At 49.6% G+C, this 24,557-nt stretch overlaps 1 protein-coding gene across 1 annotated transcript in view; it reads right to left on the bottom strand.

The window, feature by feature from the left end:
* LOC137571130 (cytochrome P450 2G1-like) overlaps positions 1 to 19,197 on the bottom strand; it is a 38,462-nt gene extending 19,265 nt beyond the window's left edge. Inside the window, exons 1-5 of the mRNA XM_068279856.1 lie at positions 19,030 to 19,197; positions 15,743 to 15,905; positions 11,887 to 12,036; positions 7,387 to 7,547; positions 4,472 to 4,648 (exon numbers count right to left, since the gene is read on the bottom strand). Coding sequence (XP_068135957.1) covers positions 4,472 to 4,648; positions 7,387 to 7,547; positions 11,887 to 12,036; positions 15,743 to 15,905; positions 19,030 to 19,197 — 819 coding nt within the window. The remainder of the gene's footprint in view (positions 1 to 4,471; positions 4,649 to 7,386; positions 7,548 to 11,886; positions 12,037 to 15,742; positions 15,906 to 19,029) is intronic.
* Positions 19,198 to 24,557: the final 5,360 nt, after the last annotated feature.

Genomic DNA, 24,557 nt, shown 5'->3' with positions numbered 1-24,557 from the left:
CCTTACATCTTAGCAACACCAAATTTGCAGGATATGTTAAAAAGATACTGGGAAACAATATTTAAATTTTTTTTTTTTTTTTTTAAATTAAAATTTTTGGGTTATGTTCAGAGTGTGGGAAATTTTTTGAAAAAAATGACGTGGGGTCCCCACTCCCGAGCCTCTGTGACCCCTTGTCCCCCATGCAGGCTGGGATAGCCAGAATGTGGAGCCCTGGCCGACTGGGGCTTCGCTCCCTGAGCTATACCAGCCCGCATGGTCCATGGTATGGGGGGGCTTCGGGGGGGAGGGGTGGACAAGCCTTCCCCTCCCCCCCGGAGCCCTTGTCCAATCCATGGATTTCACAGAATTTGTATATAGTATATGCAGAGAATGATGCTCCTGACAGCTCATGGCAGGTTCCATGTTTGTGAAGCCAAATGTGTCGTCATGTCCTGCCTGCTTCTGATCACAGAACAGCTCATTCTGAATAACACTAGTTTGCAGTGAATATTAATGAGCCATGTGGCTAGGAACAATAGCGGACTCCTGCAGTGTACGCTGCCCCGAGATTTATCTGTGCTGTGGCTGGACTGAGTTTTAGAAGCTGCTGAAACTTGATCCCGTCTTCTCCTTAGCAGCCGAGGGGAGGGCCCCAGAATGCTTTGCAGTATGTTATGCGGCTTGCGTCCAGCTTAGCTCTAAGATTTGCTGATAAGCATACATCAAAGGTAAGATAGATCTTTATCTTCAGTAATGTCTTTTTGGCTTCCTTCTAAACTGTTTAACACAGGAGACTAGAGGTTTAAATTAGCTTCTGCAGCCTGACAGTTACTCTTTAAGAAAAAAATCCTAAGCCAATTAGGTCCCACAACAGTATCCTCCATCTTGCGATCTTCAGAAATACTTACCTGTACCTTTTTTTTTTTTAAAGAAAAAATTCCCACGCCATTATCCTCGGAAAAGGTCCCGCGCTATAATCTGTTATGTCCCACGATGACAGTATCCTCTGTCTTGCGATCTTCAGAAATACTTACCTGTACCTTTTAAGAAAAAAATCCCACGCCAATCAGGTCCCACGACAGTATTCTCTATCTTGCGACCTTCTGATACACGTTGATTGAAGATCTCCGCCGCCCCGACGCCACACACGCCGCCTCCGCCGCACTCACTGCTCATAGCTATACTTAGTATAGCTAAGAGCAAAAAGCATCTTTAAATTTTAGATCCAATGGTCCCCATTGGTTCCTTAACAGACCAATGGGGATCAGGAGGATCAGGAGGATCCCCATTGGTCGATAAGGAACCAATGGGGAGCCTTGGAGCCAAAGTTTAAAGATGCTTTTTGTTCTCAGCAATACAAAGTATAGCTGAGAGTTGCGTCTATGCGTGTATACAGACGCATTACCGCTGGCTCCAGCTGCCCTCCCTGCCTCTCTCACACCTGTCACCCTCACCCATGCTGGCACCCATGGGTGCATTGGGTGCCAGCATGGGAGAGGGTGACAGGTGGGGGGAGGCAGGGAGGGCAGCGACAGCTAGCGGTAATGCATCTGTAATAGACGCACTCTCAGCTATACTTAGTATAGCTGAGAGCAGTGCGGTGTGTGTGGCGTCGGAGATCTTCAATCAAGATGTATCAGAAGATCGCATGATAGAGGATACTGTCGTGGGACCTGATTGGCATGGGATTTTTTTCTTAAAGGTACAGGTAAGTATTTGTGGTTAATTTAGAACATTAAAGGACTTTTCTTGTTGTTGCATTTTTTATTTCATTTAACTCTTTGTGGAAATGGGTAAGGGGTACTTTGTACCCCTATACTCATTTCTCCTGGGAGGGGGTGGGCATCTGGGGGTCCCCTTCTTAAAGGGGACTCCCAGATGCCACCATGAACCCCCCCCCCCAAGGAGTCGTCGCTCCCACCTCCTCCTGGGGCACCGGAGGTGGGGAAGAGCCCCTTGTCCATGGATTGGACATGGGCTCTGGGGGGGAAGGGGAAGGGTTGGCCGCCCCTCCCCCCCCCCCCCCGAACCGCCCCCCCCCCATACCATGGACCATGCGGGCTGGGGCTCCGCATTCTGGCTATCCCAGCCTGCATGGGGGACAAGGGGTTACAGAGGCTCGGGAGGGGGGGGGACCCCACGTCATTTTTTTCAAAAATTTTCCCACACTCTGAACATAACCCAAAAATTTTAATTTAAAAAAAAAAATTTTTTTTTTAAATATTGTTTCCCAGTATCTTTTTAACATATCCTGCAAATTTGGTGTTGCTAAGATGTAAGGGGACTTTGCTATTAACTGCTAAAGTCGGCAGGAATTGTTTCCGCCGCGGAAATGTCAGTACGCGATTTAAATAGATACATTTTCCTCTTTGAAGATTTAAAATCGATTTTCTCAAAAACTATAAAGTCTTTTTGAAAAAAAAATGTTTCCCTCTTGTTCACAATTTTCTTCTTAACATTCCCTACACATTTGGTGTTTTTAACTTTTAAGGGGGCTTTGCTATTAAACATTAAAGCCGGCGGGCAGATATTTTCCAAACTGCAGCAAAGCAAGGGTTAAAACGAAAAATATCGTTTGGGAGCAATACAAATATAAATGATAAATTTTGTTTTTACAGCCGGCGCCGTTTTTTTAGCTGTCAAAAACTAAAAATAACTAGTGATAGTGGTTGTCTATGGGGCGCCGCTTTTTAACTATGATAACTGGCGCCATTTTTAACGGACCCCCAAGGCAACCACTGTTAATGCTGGCAGGGCTAAAAAAAAAAATGCGTGTGGTCATGCACCAGAATGTGGGTGTGGTCATGGGTGAAGTTAAATTTACATGAACTTAACAGCAGTTTAAGCAGGCCTGCCCAGCAAAATGTTGGATGAAGCCCCCCTCTCCATTAATACAAAAAATACATCTATAAATGCATCAAATCCCATAAATAGGCAGTGCCACTTAAACATAACTAGGCAGAGTTACCTGGCTTCTATGCTGGCTGGTCTGGCTTTCTAGAGGTGGGCAGGCCTGATGCCAGGTTGTCTGACAGTCCCTCCATAGCATTCCCTGACCTTCTAGTTGACCTCCTCCCATGCTCCCACGGGCCTCTTACTGGAACACCACAACTCCCAGCATGACTCTCTAGAATAACCACAGCTCCCTTCATGCCCCCATAAAGGCACCACAGCACCCAGCATACCCCCATTAATGCATCACAGTACCCAGCATGCCCGCCATTGAAGCGCCAAAGCTCCCAGCATGCACCCATAGAGGCTTCACAGTTCTGCCTCTGCCTGGGGGACATCCGGGGCACCCCAGAATAGATCTGTGGCACGCGCCACTGATCTTTGGGGCTAGCAACACCCCTGATATAAACAGACATTTTATTACATACTCCAGGGATCAATGCAACGTGTTTCACAGGACTGACTCTGCTTCATCAGGCAATAGGTAGGAGTACATAAAATGCAGGTCTGAGTTTGAGCCAAGTGCCTCTGTCAGAAATTTGGAAATTGGAGTAGAATGTGAAGTCCAATTATACCATCATCTCATGTCCTAGAGAGCCCTAGTATAACAGGCACTACCTGTGGGGAGTACCATGTAGATCAAGCTTCTCAAGGTTCTTTGAAGACTTTTCTTTGGATCCGTACCATTTTTCCCTCTTGTGACAGTGGTGGGTTGAGAACTTTTCAAAAGTAGCTCTCTGGCTCTTCTGTGTCTTTAGATGTTGTATATACTTGCCCCAAATGGTGTTGGACAGGGTGGGATCATGGGAGTATAATAGATCACACAATATTAGGGAGTACTGTAAAATGAAGGGCTTAAAGTGTACCAGAGATCAAAAGCAGTAAAGATTTGATAGTTACCTGGGGCTTCCTTCAGCCCCATAAGCTCGTCTGAGTCCCACGCCATCCTCCCGTGGTCTGCCGTTCAGCCGCCATCAGCCCTGGTAACAGCTCAGTCCTGTCAGTTGGGGTCTACTGCGCATGGTGGGAGGTCCGTGCATGCACAGAAGACCCAGACTGGACGCGACTGAGCTGTTACCGGGGCTGATTGCGGCTGAACGGCAGACCATGGGAGGATGGCGTGGGACGAGCTTATGGGGCTGGAGGAAGCCCTGGGTAAGTATCAAATCTTGACTACTTTTGATCTCTGGTACACTTTAATTTGAGTCAGCATAATGAGCACACTAATAAAAAACACTAGAATAGGGAGACAGTATAATGAGGGACACTTTAATAGGGGATAGTATAATAAAAAATAATGTTATAGGGGAGCACTATAATTGTGGGAGCTTTAAGAAACGCTAGTGTGCAGTACTATGATGGGGAGAATTGTGAGGAAGAAACCTGGAATGGGGGTTATTTTGGAAGACCATCCCTCTTACAAAAGAAATACCCATTCCCTTCTAATTCAGGGCTTCTTGATATAAAAAAAACAATTGTAAGGGTTCCTCCAGGGTTAAAAGGTTGAGAAAAGCTGATGATAATATGGGAGCAGAACCTTCTCGGCCTGGATGAGGAAGCAGTCTATCAAGTCTCGGGGAGAGTCGGGGTTGAAGGACCTCTTGTGTTGGTGGATCTCCTCCTTGATGAAAGACTTCACCTCCTCACAATCCCTGAAGAACTTCTGATGAGGTCCAGGTAGAGCCTTCATTACCTTATTAAAGGCGGCATATGCCTGTAGACATGAGAAGGCCAATTAATGAGAAATAGCAGTAATGAAGACCATATAGGAAGACCTTTCACTAAAGGCTTTCCTGTTAGAGAAGGAGGAGATCTGGTTGTATTTGAGCCATGTTGCTGTAATAAAATTTGCCTAGGTACCCGCTTTAAATTAATTTGCTTGAGGAGGCTATGCAGGTTGATTTAAAGTACCATATTTTCGGCATATAAGACACATTTTTTTCTCTCTCCCCAGAAAATGGGGAGAAAGAGTCAATGCATCTTATATGCCAAATACAGTGAGTCCCCAACTTACGAATACTCACTGATATTAACCACGGACTTGCCACGGCGTTGGGGTCTCCCTGTATTGTGTCCTCTGCTCCTCTCCTCGTGTCATTCTCCGTTCCCCTTGAATAATGTAAAGCAGCGGCAGCACGGTTCAGCGGGCTTACTTCATACGTCGGCTCCAGAGGTGATCAGAGACTTCTCTTCACCCTCACCGGTCCCCTAGTGCAGGCTACTGCTGATGATGCAATCAGCAGAAGCCAGCACTAGGGGAGCCATGAGGGAGACGTGAGGTCTCTGATCACCGATGGATGAGGAGAGCTCACTGAGCCGTGCTGCTGCTGCTTCTTTACATTATTCAGGGGGAGAGGACGACACAGGGAGACAGAAGAGGGCACACAGAGGACACATGAGGTACAAGGGAGACAGTGATTGGGGAGAACATCTACAAGACGCTCCTGGACTATGGACGCACCAAATGTATTATATATTTTTTTCCCCCTGGTTTTTGCCCTCTAAACCTAGGTGCGTCTTATAGGCCAAAAAATACAGTCATACTTGGTTGTAAGGAAAACAAATGGAGGATGTCCTCTTTATTTCCTTAAAAAAATAGAAAGTTGTGAAGTTTTGCTTGATGGTAAAGGATATAAAAAGAAAATGTGTAGAATTCGAAAGGAGGAGACTATAACTGCAAAAAGAGAAAAGGAAAGGCTAGGGTATGCAATAAGAGCAGAATCAGGAGGATGGGTTGGGAAATGTGGGGAGAGGAGGTGGCTGCAAAGAACTGAACCAGTGGATTCCAAACAGTAATGCTCGCTAGGTCATAGAAAGGTTTTTTTTTTTTTTGTTTTTTTTTTATAAGTTTATTTCCTCCATTTTTTTATGTTGTTAAAGAAAATATCAGCCAAAAAACCCTCACCCCCCGCTCTACTTACCCGGGGCTTCCTCCAGCCCCTTGCAGCCGACATATTCCATCAGCTGGCTCGAGGCTGCTGCAGAGGCCAACCTCCAGGTTGTCCTCTACTGCATCTGCACGAACGCCGCCCGCTGGCAATCATGCCCATGTTGTCTGGAGCGTACTGCGCAGGGTTTTTTTGGCTAACATTTCCTTTAAAGGACAATTGAAGTGGGAGAGATATGGAGACTACCATATTTAATTTCTTTTAGGCAATACCAGTTGCCTGGCAGCCCTGCTGATCCTCTGCCTCTAATACTTTTAGCCATAGACCCTGAACAAGCATGCAGCAGACAGTGGCGTAGTTAAGGAGCTGTGGGCCCCGATGCAAGTTTACAATGGGGCCCCCCAAGCACTCTATATATAACAATTGATACGACGCACCAAAACCTGCCAATGGCAACTACAGTGTCAGAGGTGCAAGAAGGGGATGGGAAATAGTTTGTTAATGATTACCACCATACCAAGTATCTATAGAAGTGATTATTACCAGCACAGGACCAATAGAGAGCTAATATTGTAGTTGAGGCAGGGCCCCTCTGGCATGCAGTTGCAACCTCTGCAACCCCAATTACTACACCACTGGCAGCAGATCAGGTGTGTCTGACATTATTGTCAGATCTGACAAGATTAGCTGCATGCTTGTTTCTGGTGATATTCAGACACTACTGCAGCCAAATAGATCAGCAGGCCTGTCAGGCAGCTGGTATTGTTTAAAAGGAAATAAATATGGCAGCCTCCATATACTTCTCATCAGTGGCGTAGCTAGGGAGCTGTGGGCCCCGATGCAAGTTTTACAATGGGGCCCCCCCAAGTACTCTACACATAACAATTGATATGGCACACCAAAACCTGATAATGGCAACGACAGTGTCAGAGGTGCAAGAAGGGGATGGGGAGCAGTTTGTTAATGATTACCACTATTCAAAGTATCTATAGATGTGATAATTATGAGCACAGGACCAATAGAGAGCTTATACTGTAGTTGAGGGAGGGCCCTTAGGGGCCCTTTTGGCCCAAGGGCCCCGATGCGGTCGCTACCTCTGCACCCCCTATTGCTACGCCCCTGCTTCTCATTTCAGTTGTCCTTCACGTTTAGTGTACCATTGTCCTGGGGTTACAGAATTCACTACTTTTTCTAACTTATCTAATAATAATTGTTAGTGACATCATGTAATGCTAAATAAAACAATATAATGTCAGTCACTCAGTGTTACTTGGGTCCATATGCAATTAACTCTGTCTTCTGAGTTGTCTCCTAAGTCATATTTTACCATAAAATTCATTTTAGTCCACTGCCAAGCAAGAAAATACTTAAAATAATTGATAGCACCTTTTCAACAACTTTTGGGTACTTTTTCAATTGTAGCATGCTGAAAAGTTTTTTGTTTTTTTTTTAAAGTTAAAAAAACTATTGTCTGGGAGAAAACTCAAACTCAAAAAAAGTGAGTTGAATATGAGCTTCTGCTGTTTTTCCCGCAGTCTAGCAGAACCCAGTACAGCTCACTCACCACTCCTAGAGGTTTACGGACAAATGTAGCAAATGAGTTCATAGTATGCAGAAGCTTCAGGAAGACCTTGTCTTCATAATCCCACCTCTGACCAAACACCACCAAGTTGATGACATTGTTCACTGCTCGACCCAGAAGTATCTGTGGGTTGAAGGCTTCACCTGGAAAGATAAATAACGTGTGCGCAGTGTGAAAGGAAAAATAAGGTATTGGACCTCAAATTTCACAAACTTCTGAAGGTGAAAGTCTAGTGCCTGTCCATCTGTTGTATTGAATAGGAGAACAGGTGGCCATTGGCCAATGGGAAAAAAACAACTGCCCATAGACAAAAGGGGTGAACTCCAGTCTCCCCCTTTCAGAGTATCCACCAGTTCTAGACTTTGCCAATGCCTTTGGGTGCACATCCGTGAGTGACCTCTTACCTGCTGTTAGTGTTGGGCGAACAGTGTTCGCCACTGTTCGGGTTCTGCAGAACATCACCCTGTTCGGGTGATGTTCGATTTCGGCCGAACACCTGATGGTGTTCGGCCTTTTTAGGTCGGGTTCGCCCGAACTACTGAATGCCCGCCGAACAGGCATAAGGGAGGAGCATGCCCCGATCGCGGGGCGGGGGGGGGGGGGGGGGCGGAAATTCCCCCCACCCCCTCCGCTAGCGCTCCCCCCTCTGCCCGCTTCCCCATAAAAAAAGTTTGATGAAAGTTAAATAGTACCGGTGGCTGGCAGTGGAGTGAGTGAGCAGGAGGAGTCCGACTAGGAGAGTGACGCGTTGAGGAAGGCAGGGCAGCGGGCGGTTCAGCGGTAGTACCCTTGTGGTACTTCCGCCCTTTCTCTGACCTCACGTCCTCTACGTGATGACGCATACGAGGGTACGCGTGATGCGTACCCTCGTATGCAGAGGACGTGAGGTCAGAGAAAGGGCGGAAGTACCACAAGGGTACTACCGCTGAACCGCCCGCTGCCCGGCCTCAACGCGTCACTCTCCTAGTCGGACTCCTCCTGCTCACTCACTCCACTGCCAGCCACCGGTACTATTTAACTTTCATCAAACTTTTTTTATGGGGAAGCGGGCAGAGGGGGGAGCGCTAGCGGAGGGGGTGGGGGGAATTTCCGCCCCCCCTCCCACAATCGGGGCATGCTCCCCCCTTATGCCTGCGACCCCATAGGGCCCCAAAAGCGGCATGTTCGGGGGAGTTCGGAGTTCGGCCCGAACATGCCGAACACCTGGCCCATGTTTGGCCGAACGGACCCGAACCCGAACATCCAGGTGTTCGCCCAACACTACCTGCTGTGTCCTCTATGGCCTGTATCAGGTGCTGAGCCTCCTCCTGCACTCGCTCCTCCATGAGTGACCTCTTACCTGTTGTGTCCTCTATGGCCTGTATCAGGTGCTGAGCCTCCTCCTGCACTCTCTCCTCCATGAGTGACCTCTTACCTGTTGTGTCCTCTATGGCCTGTATCAGGTGCTGAGCCTCCTCCTGCACTCTCTCCTCCATGAGTGACCTCTTACCTGTTGTGTCCTCTATGGCCTGTATCAGGTGCTGAGCCTCCTCCTGCACTCTCTCCTCCATGAGTGACCTCTTACCTGCTGTGTCTTCTATGGCCTGTATAAGGCGCTGAGCTTCCTCCTGCACTCTCTCCTCCATGAGTGACCTCTTACCTGCTGTGTCCTCTATGGCCTGTATCAGGTGCTGAGCTTCTTCCTGTACTCTCTCCTCCATGAGTGACCTCTTACCTGTTGTATCCTCTATGGCCTGTATCAGGTGCTGAGCTTCCTCCTGTACTCTCTCCTCCATGAGTGACCTCATACCTGCTGTGTCCTCTATGGCCCGTATCAGGTGCTGAGCTTCCTCCTGCACTCTCTCCTCCATGAGTGACCTCTTACCTGCTGTGTCCTCTATGGCCTGTATCAGGTGCTGAGCCTCCTCCTGCACTCTCTCCTCCATGAGTGGCCTCTTACCTGCTGTGTCCTCTATGGCCTGTATCAGGTGCTGAGCCTCCTCCTGCACTCTCTCCTCCATGAGTGGCCTCTTACCTGCTGTGTCCTCTATGGCCATATCAGGTGCTGAGCTTCCTCCTGCACTCTCTCCTCCATGAGTGGCCTCTTACCTGCTGTGTCCTCTATGGCCGTATCAGGTGCTGAGCTTCCTCCTGCACTCTCTCCTCCATGAGTGGCCTCTTACCTGCTGTGTCCTCCATGGCCTGTATCAGGTGCTGAGCTTCCTCCTGCACTCGCTCCTCCATGAGTGACCTCTTACCTGCTGTGTCCTCTATGGCCCGTATCAGGTGCTGAGCTTCCTCCTGCACTCGCTCCTCCATGAGTGACCTCTTACCTGCTGTGTCCTCTATGGCCTGTATCAGGTGCTGAGCTTCCTCCTGCACTCTCTCCTCCATGAGTGGCCTCTTACCTGCTGTGTCCTCTATGGCCTGTATCAGGTGCTGAGCTTCCTCCTGCACTCTCTCCTCCATGAGTGACCTCTTACCTGTTGTATCCTCTATGGCCTGTATCAGGTGCTGAGCTTCCTCCTGTACTCTCTCCTCCATGAGTGACCTCATACCTGCTGTGTCCTCTATGGCCCGTATCAGGTGCTGAGCTTCCTCCTGCACTCTCTCCTCCATGAGTGACCTCTTACCTGCTGTGTCCTCTATGGCCTGTATCAGGTGCTGAGCCTCCTCCTGCACTGGCTCCTACATGAGTGACCTCTTACCTGCTGTGTCCTCTATGGCCTGTATCAGGTGCTGAGCCTCCTCCTGCACTCTCTCCTCCATGAGTGGCCTCTTACCTGCTGTGTCCTCTATGGCCTGTATCAGGTGCTGAGCCTCCTCCTGCACTCTCTCCTCCATGAGTGGCCTCTTACCTGCTGTGTCCTCTATGGCCATATCAGGTGCTGAGTTTCCTCCTGCACTCTCTCCTCCATGAGTGGCCTCTTACCTGCTGTGTCCTCTATGGCCGTATCAGGTGCTGAGCTTCCTCCTGCACTCTCTCCTCCATGAGTGGCCTCTTACCTGCTGTGTCCTCCATGGCCTGTATCAGGTGCTGAGCTTCCTCCTGCACTCGCTCCTCCATGAGTGACCTCTTACCTGCTGTGTCCTCTATGGCCCGTATCAGGTGCTGAGCTTCCTCCTGCACTCGCTCCTCCATGAGTGACCTCTTACATGCTGTGTCCTCTATGGCCTGTATCAGGTGCTGAGCTTCCTCCTGCACTCTCTCCTCCATGAGTGACCTACCTGTTGTGTCCTCTATGGCCCGTATCAGGTGCTGATCTTCCTCCTGTACTCTCTCCTCCATGAGTGACCTCTTACCTGTTGTGTCCTCTATGGCCTGTATCAGGTGCTGAGCTTCCTCCTGCACTCGCTCCTCCATGAGTGGCCTATTACCTACTGTGTCCTCTATGGCCTGTATCAGGTGCTGAGCCTCCTCCTGCACTCTCTCCTCCATGAGTGACCTCTTACCTACTGTGTCCTCTATGGCCCGTATCAGGTGCTGAGCCTCCTCCTGCACTCTCTCCTCCATGAGTGACCTCTTACCTGCTGTGTCCTCTATGGCCCGTATCAGGTGCTGAGCTTCCTCCTGCACTCGCTCCTCCATGAGTGACCTCTTACCTGCTGTGTCCTCTATGGCCTGTATCAGGTGCTGAGCTTCCTCCTGCACTCTCTCCTCCATGAGTGACCTCTTACCTGCTGTGTCCTCTATGGCCTGTATCAGGTGCTGAGCTTCCTCCTGCACTCTCTCCTCCATGAGTGACCTCTTACATGCTGTGTCCTCTATGGCCTGTATCAGGTGCTGAGCTTCCTCCTGCACTCTCTCCTCCATGAGTGACCTCATACCTGTTGTGTCCTCTATGGCCTGTATCAGGTGCTGATCTTCCTCCTGTACTCTCTCCTCCATGAGTGACCTCTTACCTGTTGTGTCCTCTATGGCCTGTATCAGGTGCTGAGCTTCCTCCTGCACTCGCTCCTCCATGAGTGGCCTCTTACCTACTGTGTCCTCTATGGCCTGTATCAGGTGCTGAGCCTCCTCCTGCACTCTCTCCTCCATGAGTGACCTCTTACCTACTGTGTCCTCTATGGCCCGTATCAGGTGCTGAGCCTCCTCCTGCACTCTCTCCTCCATGAGTGACCTCATACCTGCTGTGTCCTCTATGGCCTGTATCAGGTGCTGAGCTTCCTCCTGCACTCTCTCCTCCATGAGTGACCTCTTACCTGCTGTGTCCTCTATGGCCTGTATCAGGTGCTGAGCTTCCTCCTGCACTCTCTCCTCCATGAGTGACCTCTTACCTGCTGTGTCCTCTATGGCCTGTATCAGGTGCTGAGCTTCCTCCTGCACTCTCTCCTCCATGAGTGACCTCTTACCTGTTGTGTCCTCCATGGCCTGTATCAGGTGCTGAGCTTCCTCCTGCACTCTCTCCTCCATGAGTGACCTCTTACCTGTTGTGTCCTCCATGGCCTGTATCAGGTGCTGAGCTTCCTCCTGCACTCTCTCCTCCATGAGTGACCTCTTACCTGCTGTGTCCTCTATGGCCTGTATCAGGTGCTGAGCTTCCTCTTGCACTCGCTCTTCCATGGATCGTTTCCCCATGCCAAAGTTTCGAAGTGTGGTCACTGCAAACCTTCTTGTCTGCTGCCATTGTTCACCATTCACTGAAGTAATCCCTATAATGAATACAGCACACTCTCAGTAACAAAGTATAAAGTGGCGCTCCTACCACCATTTTTGGTCATTACACGTCAACCAGAAGGTTGAGCTTTATGGCAGGCAGGCAGCACTAACTGTTTTTAAATTTCTCAAGCTATCATTTGATGTTTGGAATACTATTTCCTGCTGCTACTGCTGTGAGCCATAAGATGGCACCTCCGAGACACCTGATGGGCTTCCTGAGGAACTTTCCGTAGAAGAGGCTGAGGTGCAGCAGGCAGTCAGCTGTACACTATTTAAATTGGTTAAACCAAAGTTTCATCCAGTTATGCTAATGCACATCATAAATGAGACTCACAACGTACCTGGTATTATTTAAAATCCTGATTAATCAGTAGAGATGTGGCGAACATTAAATTTTGGGTTCGCGTATGGCGAACTTGAACTTCCGTAAAAATTTGAGTTCGCATGACCCGCCTTAGACTTCAATGGGCAGGCAAATTTTTAAACCTACAAACGCTATTTCGGGCCACAAAAGTGATGGAAAACTTGTTTCAAAGGGTTTTAACACCTGGACTGTGGCATGCCGGAGAGGAATCCTTACCAATAGTCCCACCAAAAATTACAGTTGACGCAGAGTCGGGTTCTAATCCCTAAAGGGCAGAAATCACAGTATACTCCTAAATTTTATCAATTATAAGGACTGTGCCTGTTAGTGCTGAAAGTGCTGCAGAGAACCGAGCTGAGTCTGTCACTTCCGGGTCTCGTCGATTGTTCCCCGTCGCCAGTCCTGCCGGTGACTCACAATCTACACACGCTGATAGGCGGAGGGTGCATTCGCAGTAGGCCCTCCGCAAGGGTAAACAATAGTCAGCTGACCCGCTCAGCTGATGGGAGTGGGGTCAGCTGATCTCTAGCTGTCCCCTATCCTTGCTGTGTGATTGGTTGTGCTGAAGGTGGCCGGCCACTGATTGGAGAATGATTGCTATTTAAATGTGCAGAGTGCTCCCAGTCATCGCCCGTGATAAGCATACCTTTGGCTAGTTGCTGGGTGCGCACTCTGATTACTGCTGATATTCTGTACCTTGACCTCAGATAGTATTTGACTACTCTGTTGTGTTTGACCTCTGCTTGATTCCTGGATAACCCTTGCCTGCCACCTGGGCTGAACTCTGCTAAGTTACTGGACAGTCCTCGATTGCCGCCGCTAGACTGACCTTGGACTGTTACTGGACACTCCCTGTATGCCACTTGCTCTGCAAGATAAATATAAAGTCTACTCTCCTTATCCGTCAAGTTATCACTGTGTATATAGGCTTGCCTCACTTGTCGTACATCTGCATTTTCTGTTACCTGTTCACATAACTTTGTATGCAGACTTGCAGGTGCTGTGTTCTAAGCTACTTCACATATCATCTGTTGCTACCCTGCAGGCAAGACTGTTGGAACTGTCTCTCAACCCTGATCTGATTACTATTGCTGTTGAATAGTTTTGCATTATACTTGGATAATTCTTGAACTGTGTATATGATACTGCGGAACTGTGATACTAGCCTCAGTAGTGACTCCTGGTGGTGTATCTGCCTTCTATGTCAGTTTGTATGCCCATCTCGCCTAAGTCCTATTAGGGCCAGCTAGTGGTGTGCCAGGTAGAGACAGTGCAGGTGTCAGGGTTGTGCCAAGCAGGGATAGCTAGGTGAAGAGCGAGTCTTACAGCCTGGGCATACACGCTGACTCTTTTAAAGGGACTCCGAGCTCTAAAAACAGGCTCGGACTGAACCACCGAACTGCCGATGATTCCATCGGTGGGCCCCGCCTCCTGGGGGCCCCAGAGCCGGCACAGCGCAGGAAGGGGGGAAATTGGGCACACAGAGTGGCGGGGAGGGGGAAAGCCCCTCACCTAGGGGCCCCCCCTTCCACGCTCCCCCTTCCGCACTCCCCCTCCCTCCAAAATTTCAGCCCGCGGCAGCGAACGGGGAATAGCTTTACCGGCATGAAGACATCAGTCATCAGAGGAGATCCATCGCTCTGCGTGCCGCTGGCTGGTCTCCGTCTCCTGCAATGCACTGACCAATCACGCTCTCACAGAAAGTACTGCAAGAGCGTTATTGGTCAGTGCATTGCAGGAGACGGAGGCCAGCCAGCGGCACGCAGAGCGATGGATCTCCTCTGATGACTGATGTCTTCATGTCGGTAAGCTATTCCCCATTCGCTGCCGCTGGCTGAAATTTTGGAGGGAGGGGGAGCGCGGAAGGGGGGGCCCCTAGGTGAGGGAGGGGGGGAAGCTTCCCCCCTCCCCGCCGCTCTGTGTGCCCACTGCCCTCCTTCCTGCGCTGTGGGACACCTGTGACCTGCGCCTACGGCCTGCCTACCTAAACTAGGGGGGGGGGGGCTCCAGGTGAGGGAGGGGGGGAAGCTTCCCCGCTGCTCTGTGTGCCCACTGCCCCACCTACCAAGCTGGGAGGGAACTTAGACCTACCTAACTGGGGACACCTGTGACCTGCCTACCTAAACTGTGTGTGGGGGGGGGAGGCTTCCCCTCCTCCCCGCCGCTCTGTGCCCACTGCACCCCCTTCCAGCATGGGGGCCCCCACTAACAGGGGACCTGACTTTGTGGGGATATCTGCTGCCAATCTAGTTGTATTTTGTGGGGATATCTGCTGCCAAACTGATTGGCAGCAGATATCCCCACAAAATACAATCAGTTTGGATTTTATGTTTAGAAAAATTATTTTTAAAGTTATTGATGAAAAAGTTAAATAAAAACAATAATTCAGTTTGGGGTGCTTTAACAGCGTCCGTTAGCGGGGATCAAAATAAACATGCCTAGCTAACGCTTTCCCTATCTCCAGCAAGCTCTGTCCCTTCCTCTCACTAGTCCAGTCAAAGACAGATGGGAACATGGCAGAAGCAAGTGCTTTTTTATAGGGGGCGCTCTGTGAGGGAGTGCAGGCTGATTGCCTGCCATGAGCCTGCTGATTGTGATGTGAGGGATTAAAGTTTAGCCCAATGATGATGTATGGGGGCGGGTCGAATAGCGCCATGTGCTTGCCACTCTCGGCAAGCACAAATACCTGATCTTCGCCAAATAGTGCTTGTCGGTGAAGCGTCCTGGTTATCTCTATTAATCAGGAGTGGAACCAGCTAAAGTATACATAACCGGAAAAAGTTAAAATGTATACTTACCTCGATGGCTCTTCAGACACTTCCAGGCTCTTTATTGTCTGGTGAGTATCCAGCATGTGTACAGCAGGCCTGGAACCTTTTCGGACACTCAGACATGGTGGATCACTGATTCTTCACACTTACCCTGCCGCTGCATGATGTCACAACCACGCCGTTCTGCTGTCCCCCTGCCTAGCAGCAGGAAAATGTCACGACTCGCTAACCTTCAGGCTAGTGACGCGTCTGTCAGCCTTGGCTCTGCAATGTCACTAGAGGGATTGGATACCAATGCCCACTGGGCAGCATTGATTTATGTGTGTATGGGCCATAAAGGCTTCTACTCATCCTTCTTGATGACCTCCCTCTGCTTTTCCAAATCCTCTCCTCTCTGGGTATTCAGGGTCTCGCTCTCTCCTGACTTTCCTCCCATCTCTCAGACTCTCAGATAGGATCTTCAGAGTTTCCCACAGGGGCCCACTCCTCTCACCGCACCCAACAGTGTGCAGAGGACCTTCACCTGCGTTTATAGAAGAATATTAAAGTTTGATTAAAACTCACCGTATCCCTCAGACAATCTGCCTTGTATGGGCACCGGCCCACGATCACCAAACTGATGGGAATAACCCACTAGGGCTTCTTTAATTGTCTTATAGCCACACAACACAACAGTAGGAGAAGATCCCATCCAGATGGTGAAGACATCACCGTACTGCTTCCAGAACTGAAATAGAGACATGGGACAGAAATTATGCTTGAAACCCAACTTTATTACTTTCAAAGCTCTAGCTTAGATTCACAGATTTTTCAGTGGTAGTGCACAGAGCCATCATCTGACCACACCCACCTCCTCCCTCTGCACAGAGCCATCATCTGACCACACCCACCTCCTCCCTCTGCACAGAGCCATCATCTGACCACACCCACCTCCTCCCTCTGCACAGAGCCATCATCTGACCACACCCACCTCCTCCCTCTGCACTGAGCCATCATCTGACCACACCCAACTCCTCCCCCTGCAAAGAGCCATCCCCTGACCACGTCTACCTCCTCCCTCTGCACTGAGCCATCATCTGACTACACCCACCTCCTCCCTCTGCATGGAGCCATCACCTGACCACACCTACCTCCTCCCTTTGCACGGAGCCATCACCTGAACACCCCCACCTCCTCCCTCTGCACGGAGCCATCACCTGTTCACACCACCCTCCCCCCTCTGTGCAGAGTCATCATCTGAGCCCACCTCCTCCCTCTGCACGGAGCCATCACCTGACCACACCCACCTCCTCCCTCTGCACAGAGCCATCATCTGACCACACCCACCTCCTCCCTCTGCACGGAGCCATCACCTAACCACACCCACCTCCTCCCTCTGCACAAAGCCATCATCTGACCACACCCACCTCCTCCCTCTGCACAGAGCCATCATCTGACCACACCCACCTCCTCCCTCTACACAGAGCCATCCGGGGTGCCCGTTTCAGAATCTGGTGTGGGGGTTATACCGATGGAGAAGGGTATCATGGCCTCTGGTTTACAGAATTTCCCATCTTCTTCCAGGAAGTTCTCTGGGTGGAACTGGTTTAGATTCTTCCAGTGCTAGGGGACACGTGGAATGGAGCGGGCGATCAGGTGAGTAATTACACTCCGACTGCTGCTCCAGCTCTGCAGGGAAGCACAGCAGGGGGCCCATGGAGGGGGAGGGAGGAATGATGTGGGCACCCCCTCCCCACTGCTTCTTGGGGGACAAATTGCCAAAAAACTTACTAGGTACATTGTTGACAGTGAAGGTTTAAGAAAATGAGGGTTTAATTGCTTATGGACCGGGTCACGCCAATAGGCGTGACCGTGGCAGCAGCCCCAGGAGCCCCTGGGGCTGGGATTTGCAGGAGATCGCGCGCACATCTCCGCTTGGTAGGCTCCGCTCTGCCTTCAGTCTCCCAGCGGCGACTGCCGCTCAGAGACTGTTAGACTGCGAAACCACCGTATCATTACCCTGTACAGCGTTGTGATCTAAGGCAGCGCTGTACTTGGGACAGCCGTGTAACACGGCTGTCCCCTCCAGAAGCAGGAAAGTGGTCAGCTGTCATAGGCAAAATATTTTTCTGTTGTGGTTTTTATTCAAAGAAGAATTACATTTACTTACGGTACTGTTTGTAAAAGCCCTGATTCTGCTGAATACAATGATACCAGATATGTATTGGTATCCCACTTTTCTGTCCTAGAAAATATCCGACAGTACAGGTAGCCAGATATAGGTGCAGCCAGTATAGGTAGCCTGGAATAGGTGCCACTAGTATAGGTAGCCAGGTATAGGTGCAGCCAGTATAGGTAGCCTGGAATAGGTGCCACTAGTATAGGTAGCCAGGTATAGGTGCAGCCAGTATAGGTAGCCAGGTATAGGTGCAACCCAGTATAGGTAGCCTGGAATAGGTGCCGCTAGTATAGGTAGCCAGGTATAGGTGCAGCCAGTACAGGTAGCCAGGTATAGGTGCAGCCAGTATTGGTAGCCAGGTATAGGTGTAGCCAGTATTGGTAGCCAGGAATAGCTGCCCCAATATAGGTAGCAGGTATAGGTGCCCGCAGTATAGGTAGCTGCTAGCGGGTATAATTGCCCCAGCATAGGTAGCAGGTATAGGTGCCTCCATCCTCCATCCTCCATCCCTCCGCATGGGTCCCCCTCCTGTGGCCCTCGATCGCTGGCTCAATGCGGTGTCCACTCCGGCAGCAGTCTCCTCTCTGGCTGCCTGATCTCTATATGACGCGCAGTAATCACACGTCATACAGGAAACAGGAAGTAGAGAGGAGACAGTTGCCGGTGTTGGACACGGGCATGGAGCCAGCGATTAAGGTGAGTAATTACACACCGACTGCTGCTCCAGCTCTGCAGGGAGGCAGAGGAGGGGAGTCGATGTGAAGGGGGGAGAATGATGTTGTCCCCTTTCCCCACTGCTTCCTGGGGGACAAAAATGCCAAATAATGTACTAGGTACTTTGTTGGTAGTTAAAGCCCTTGCCTGCCAAAATGTTCCTAGTACATGCTTTCCAGTTAAAGCGTTAAACTCATTTTTTTTCGGTTTTGAATTTGATCCTTGGGTTATCATATAGAGGGGTTGCTTATTACTTTGAATATTGTTAATATTGTTGTGTTCAGTTTGGCATTTGCAGAAACATAACTTTTGTTGTGTAAATACTTCATCCTACTACCAACTACTGAATCTGAGAGAGCCTAAGCGCTTTGAGTCCTATGGGAGAAAAGCGCTATAGAGTTGATATTGTTATTACTAATGAAGGGAACATTGAAGGAAAGAGCAAAGGAGGAAGGAAGATTTATGGAAAGTGGTTCTTATTGCTGTCATAAAGCAATGGAAGATGATGATGATATTAACCTCCCTAGCGATATGATTATTTCTGGATTTTAGAATATTTTCTCAACGTTTTAGACCCTAAAACCAGGAAAGAAATCATGGCGCCAGAATGCCTGCAGCTTGCCCCAGCACTCACTCACCTCTCTGGGCTCCAGCGCTGCAATTTTCCCTCCATTCTCCGGGTGGCGCTGTAACTCTGTAGTGAGATCACTGACAGCGATCTCACCTGAGTAGAGAGGAAGTAGAATGGCAACTGATGTCTGGATCCCCCGGAAGGTGAGTAAAAACACCCGCTGCGCTCCATTGCTTTGCATTGAGCTCCCGGCGGCTAGCCCGAGTCCCAAGCATAGCTCGGGGTTACAGCCAGGGAGGTTAAAGAGCAAGAAGATATTATCCCAACAATACTTTCCAAGGGTTGGGTGGAAACAGCATATGTCTCCATTAGACACTAGGCAGACAGAGACCATCACGTGTGACTTACCTTGGGGTAGGTCTGGTAGAGCACCAGGACGCCCTGGAACACGTTCCCCACCAGCGGCAGAGGGGCGGGGCCTGGCGGGAGCTGTGCCCTCCTCCTGTGCATCCGCCATGCTGAGAGGAGGAGGTAGAAGAGGGGGAAGAGGAGGAAGAACAGGCTGAAGATCTCCATATCCAGCACAGGAGTGAAGACTGAATGTCTATCTGCTGTCACTGCAGAGTCTAGCAATTATTAACAGCTCAGCTGGGAATCTGGAGCATACTTATGATAATTACTTCATGTGTTTAGAGTGTACAGAGGTCATCTCTCTCATCCATCAGAGCATTCACACCAGGGTCACATATAAAGGAATCGGGGACCTGCCTGGACTAATATGGGGGCTGCACTTTATAGGACTGTACTCACCGTAACATGCTGATTCATGGACAAGTTCCTGTTTATGTTGGTTCAAAAATGTAAATCTTTATTTGTGCATTGCAAATGCAACCAGAATGATGCCAACATACAAACTTGTATTCTACTTTCCTCTGCACCCAGGGCCTGGCAGAGGCGAGAGAGGCTCCAGCCTCAGGGCGCAGTGTAGGAGGGGGCGCAGGGCGGGGCAGAGGCGAGAGAGGCTCCAGCCTCAGGGCGCAGTGTAGGAGGGGGGCGCAGGGCGGGGCCGAGGCAGAGGCGAGAGAGGCTCCAGCCTCAGGGCGCAGTGTAGGAGGGGCACACACAGGGCCGGGCTGAGGCAGAGGCGAGAGAGGCTTCAGCCTCAGGGAGCAGTGTAAGAGGGGCACACAATTCACTCAGCTATCATTCCCCTATTGTGTATTTGAAACAGAGAGAAATAAGAAAAGTGGATACATGACAGTGACTGCAAGCCAGATAACTAGAGATTAAGGTGTTGGGGGCCCTGGGGCTCCTCTTAGTCTAATAGCAATCAGTGTGTGACGGCTGGGGCGGGAGGGATGGAGGGGCGCACTGTTAGTGTAATAGCAATCAGTGTGTGACGGCTGGGGTGGGAGGGAAGGAGGGGCCTCTTAGTGTAATAGCAATCAGTGTGTGACGGCTGGGGTGGGAGGGATGGGGAGGGGCCTCTTAGTGTAATAGCAATCAGTGTGTGACGGCTGGGGTGGGAGGGATGGAGGAGGGGCCTCTTAGTGTAATAGCAATCAGTGTGTGACGGCTGGGGTGGGAGGGATGGAGGGGCCTCTTAGTGTAATAGCAATCAGTGTGTGACGGCTGGGGTGGGAGGGATGGAGGAGGGGCCTCTTAGTGTAATAGCAATCAGTGTGTGACGGCTGGGGTGGAAGGGATGGGGAGGGGCCTCTTAGTATAATAGCAATCAGTGTATGACGGCTGGGGTGGGAGGGATGGAGGAGGGGCCTCTTAGTGTAAAAGCAATCAGCGTGTGACGGCTGGGGTGGGAGGGATGAGGGAGGGGCCTCTTAGTGTAATAGCAATCAGTGTGTGATGGCTGGGGTGGGAGGGATTGGGGAGGGGCCTCTTCGTGTAATAGCAATCAGTGTGTGACGGCTGGGGTGGGAGGAATGGGGGAGGGGCCTCTTAGTGTAATAGCAATCAGTGTGTGACGGCTGGGGTGGGAGGGATGGAGGAGGGGCCTCTTAGTGTAATAGCAATCAGTGTGTGATGGCTGGGGTGGGAGGGATGAGGGAGAAGCCTCTTAGTGTAATAGCAATCAGTGTGTGATGGCTGGGGTGGGAGGGGCCTCTTAGTGTAATAGCAATCAGTGTGTGACGGCTGGGATGGGAGGGATGGGGAGGGGCCTCTTAGTGTAATAGCAATCAGTGTGTGACAGCTGGGGTGGGAGGGATGGGGAGGGGCCTCTTAGTGTAATAGCAATCAGTCTGTGACGGCTGGGGTGGGAGGGATGGAGGAGGGGCCTCTTAGTGTAAAAGCAATCAGTGTGTGACGGCTGGGGTGGGAGGAATGGTGGAGGGGCCTCTTAGTGTAATAGCAATCAGTGTGTGACGGCTGGGGTGGGAGGGATAAGGGAGGGGCCTCTTAGTGTAATAGCAATCAGTGTGTGATGGCTGGGGTGGGAGGGATTGGGGAGGGGCCTCTTCGTGTAATAGCAATCAGTGTGTGACGGCTGGGGTGGGAGGAATGGGGGAGGGGCCTCTTAGTGTAATAGCAATCAGTGTGTGACGGCTGGGGTGGGAGGGATGGAGGAGGGGCCTCTTAGTGTAATAGCAATCAGTGTGTGATGGCTGGGGTGGGAGGGATGAGGGAGGGGCCTCTTAGTGTAATAGCAATCAGTGTGTGACGGCTGGGGTGGGAGGGATTGGGGAGGGGCCTCTTAGTGTAATAGCAATCAGTGTGTGACGGCTGGGGTGGGAGGGATGGGGAGGGGCCTCTTAGTGTAATAGCAATCAGTGTGTGACAGCTGGGGTGGGAGGGATGGGGAGGGGCCTCTTAGTGTAATAGCAATCAGTGTGTGACGGCTGGGGGGAGGGGCCTCTTAGTGTAATTGCAATCAGTGTGTGACACCTGGTGTGGGAGGGATGGGAGGGGCCTCTTAGTGTAATAGCAATCAGTGTGTGACGGCTGAGGTGGGAGGGATGGGGAGGGGCCTCTTAGTGTAATAGCAATCAGTGTGTGACGGCTGGGGGGGAGGGATGGGGGAGGGGCCTCTTAGTGTAATTGCAATCAGTGTGTGATACCTGGTGTGGGAGGGATGGGAGGGGCCTCTTAGTGTAATAGCAATCAGTGTGTGAGGGCTGGGGTGGGAGGGATGGAGGGGAGCACTTTAGTGTCTCAGCCTTGAGTGCTGGAGGATCTTGTCCCAGCTCTGTCTGCCCCCCCCCCCCCCCCCCAACGGACACCACATCCTAAGTCACATTCCACTGTGATGATAAACAAAGAGCAAGGAGAACAGCCAAAAATAAATTCACTTTAAACTCCATTATAATCTATACAAAAGTCATGATGTCATCATAACGCCTATGCAGCGTCACACAGCAGCAGCAGCAGGGCTGGCACAGAGTAATTTTCTAGCTGGCACATAATCGGGCAGCACACAGAGTTAGGCCTCTTGCACACTATATGCGATACTGATTTGCGATTTTCGGTACTGTATGCTGCGTTTTTTTCAGCATTTTTCTTTTTGTTTTGATAGCATCCATGGAAAATCGGAATCGCAAATCGGATGCAGCTCTAATGAGCTCCTAGCCTTATCATAAAGAATTCCTGAGCTGAATGCAAACACTGGTCTAAGTGTGGTGACATGGCAGCAAGCACAGCCAGGAACACCGGCTCCGTCACTGGATTTCTGTTCGTGTTAAGCCGAAATTTGCATAATTTTGCGTTTCCGTAATTACAGCCGTGAATTTTGCCGCTACAGCGCAAATTCGTAATTTCATAATTGCCCTACAAACCGTAATTCAGAACTCCGTAAGTGTAATTTCTGTCGTGTAATTTTGCATTTTGCCGAAAATTCGCATTTAATGCGAAATTTCACAATTTTATGTTTTCTATAGAAACAAATTTATTTTACTAACAAAAATGTACAGAATTTTGTTTCTAATAATAATCATACAAATTTAAAGGAATACTATCAAAGTTTCTTTTTTCCCCCCCCTAAATACTTTAAATAGGCAGGAGGGAATTTCTGATGACTTTAGTCATAGTAAACGGGAAACAAAAGCATCCTTTCCCTAATCCAATCTCTGGAGAGCTAGTGTGGGGGGAGGTGATGGTAGGCGGGCGGCAGGTATACGCTCTCTCATTCACACTCTGCACTGTCCTGCTTGTATAGACAAAGCACGCTGTGCTGACAGGAGGAGTGTGTGCGGCCGGGCAGATCATTGCATAAAATCAGCCCACCACAAGACATTCCTGTCAGCACAGCGTCAGTGGCGCAGCTAGAGATCATGTGGCCCCATAGCAAAACTGTCATGGGGCCCTTGGATGTAGCCAATTATGAGCAATGCCACCTGCCCCACCCTATGGATAGGACTTAGTTCGGCAATTCACATTCTTATGCAAACAAACTTGCACATAGTTCATGGGCAGTTGGGCACTGAGACAAAGTCACAGAGAGGAGAAACACAAGAAAGTTAATGATGAATACATTATGTACCCACTGGGCCCCCTCTACTCCAGGGCCCTATAGCAGCTGCTATGGCTATTGCTATGCCCCTGCACAGCGTGCCTTACTTATCAAAGCAGGACAGTGCAGAGTGTGAAGGAGAAAGCGTATAGCTGCTGCCCGCATTCCGTCACCTCCCCCACCACCCGAGCGCTCTTCTGCCTATTTAAGTATTTAAAAAAAAGTTAAACTTTGATAGTATTCCTTTAAGCAATCACTATAGTCAGGAAAGGCGCTAATTTGATTGCAATTACTGATAATGCAAAGGCCTCTGCACGTGCTTTAAATGTATCAGGAGGCTCTACCTACAGCCACTTCTAAGACAGGTGCTCTTTGTCAAGGTGCAGTTAGCAGTCATGCATGCTGAGACACTTGGTTTTGGGCCTTGCAATATCTGATAATGGAAATGTCCCTGCACGTGCTATCACTTTAAATGTATCAGCAGGCTCTACCTGCAGCCACTTCTAAGACAGGTGCTCTTTGTCAAGGTGCAGTTAGCAGTCATGCATGCTGAGACACTTGGGTTTGGGCCTTGCAATATCTGATAATGCAAAGGTCCCTGCACATGCTCACATTTTAAATGTATCAAGAGGCTCTGGACTGGAACACAATTTCGAGAACGACCAAATTTCTACATTAAACACAAAATTCTGATTCATTTCTGTTACGGAAACAATTGTAATTACGAAAAACGATTGTAAATAAGAAATTTTGCAATTTCACGAATTGATGACTTTCTGATTACAATCTAATCATAATTTCGTAATTACGCAGAATTTTGCATAATGGTAATTAGGTCATCACTAATTTCTGTAATTACTATTTCTTCTTAACCACTTTATCTACCACTACAGTATATCTACGTCCTCTGTGACTTCATCTATGCCACAAGGACATAGCTATACTTCTTGTAACTGATAGCACAGCTGTGCATAATTGGGCATTGCTCCTGTGCAAAACCTCTGGCACCATCTGCTACAAAAGTAATTGGTGAAAGGGAATATATGTACCCTGAACCAATAAGGCTTATTTTTACGATTAGAAATACTTCTATTTTCTCAGTTCATAGTGAAAAATACACACTGTAGCATTATTTCAGAATAAAATATTTTCATCACAAACCGGGATGGGCTTCCGAATCGGAAGCAACTCGAAATCGTGATTAAAATGAGGCTTAATTGCCTCACGTGTGTGTAGGAGACAGGGGGTTAATTACCCAGAAGTCCGTCGGCTTCTTTGTATCACACGTCCTGCACGCGTCCAATGGGATGAGTTCCATGACTCACTACCACACACTTCCTCCTTCAAGCCGGAAGGAGGAAGTGTGCAGTGTCATAACATAGCAGCCATTGGTGATATTGCATATAATACAGCGGCCATTTGGTATAACTTGTATCCATTTGAAGCCATGTTTCATTTTTTGTCTGTGTCATAT

Source organism: Hyperolius riggenbachi, chromosome 4 (genome assembly GCF_040937935.1).
Source record: "Hyperolius riggenbachi isolate aHypRig1 chromosome 4, aHypRig1.pri, whole genome shotgun sequence".
Lineage (NCBI taxonomy): Eukaryota > Metazoa > Chordata > Amphibia > Anura > Hyperoliidae > Hyperolius > Hyperolius riggenbachi.
This window is presented reverse-complemented; position numbering and strand designations above follow the sequence as displayed.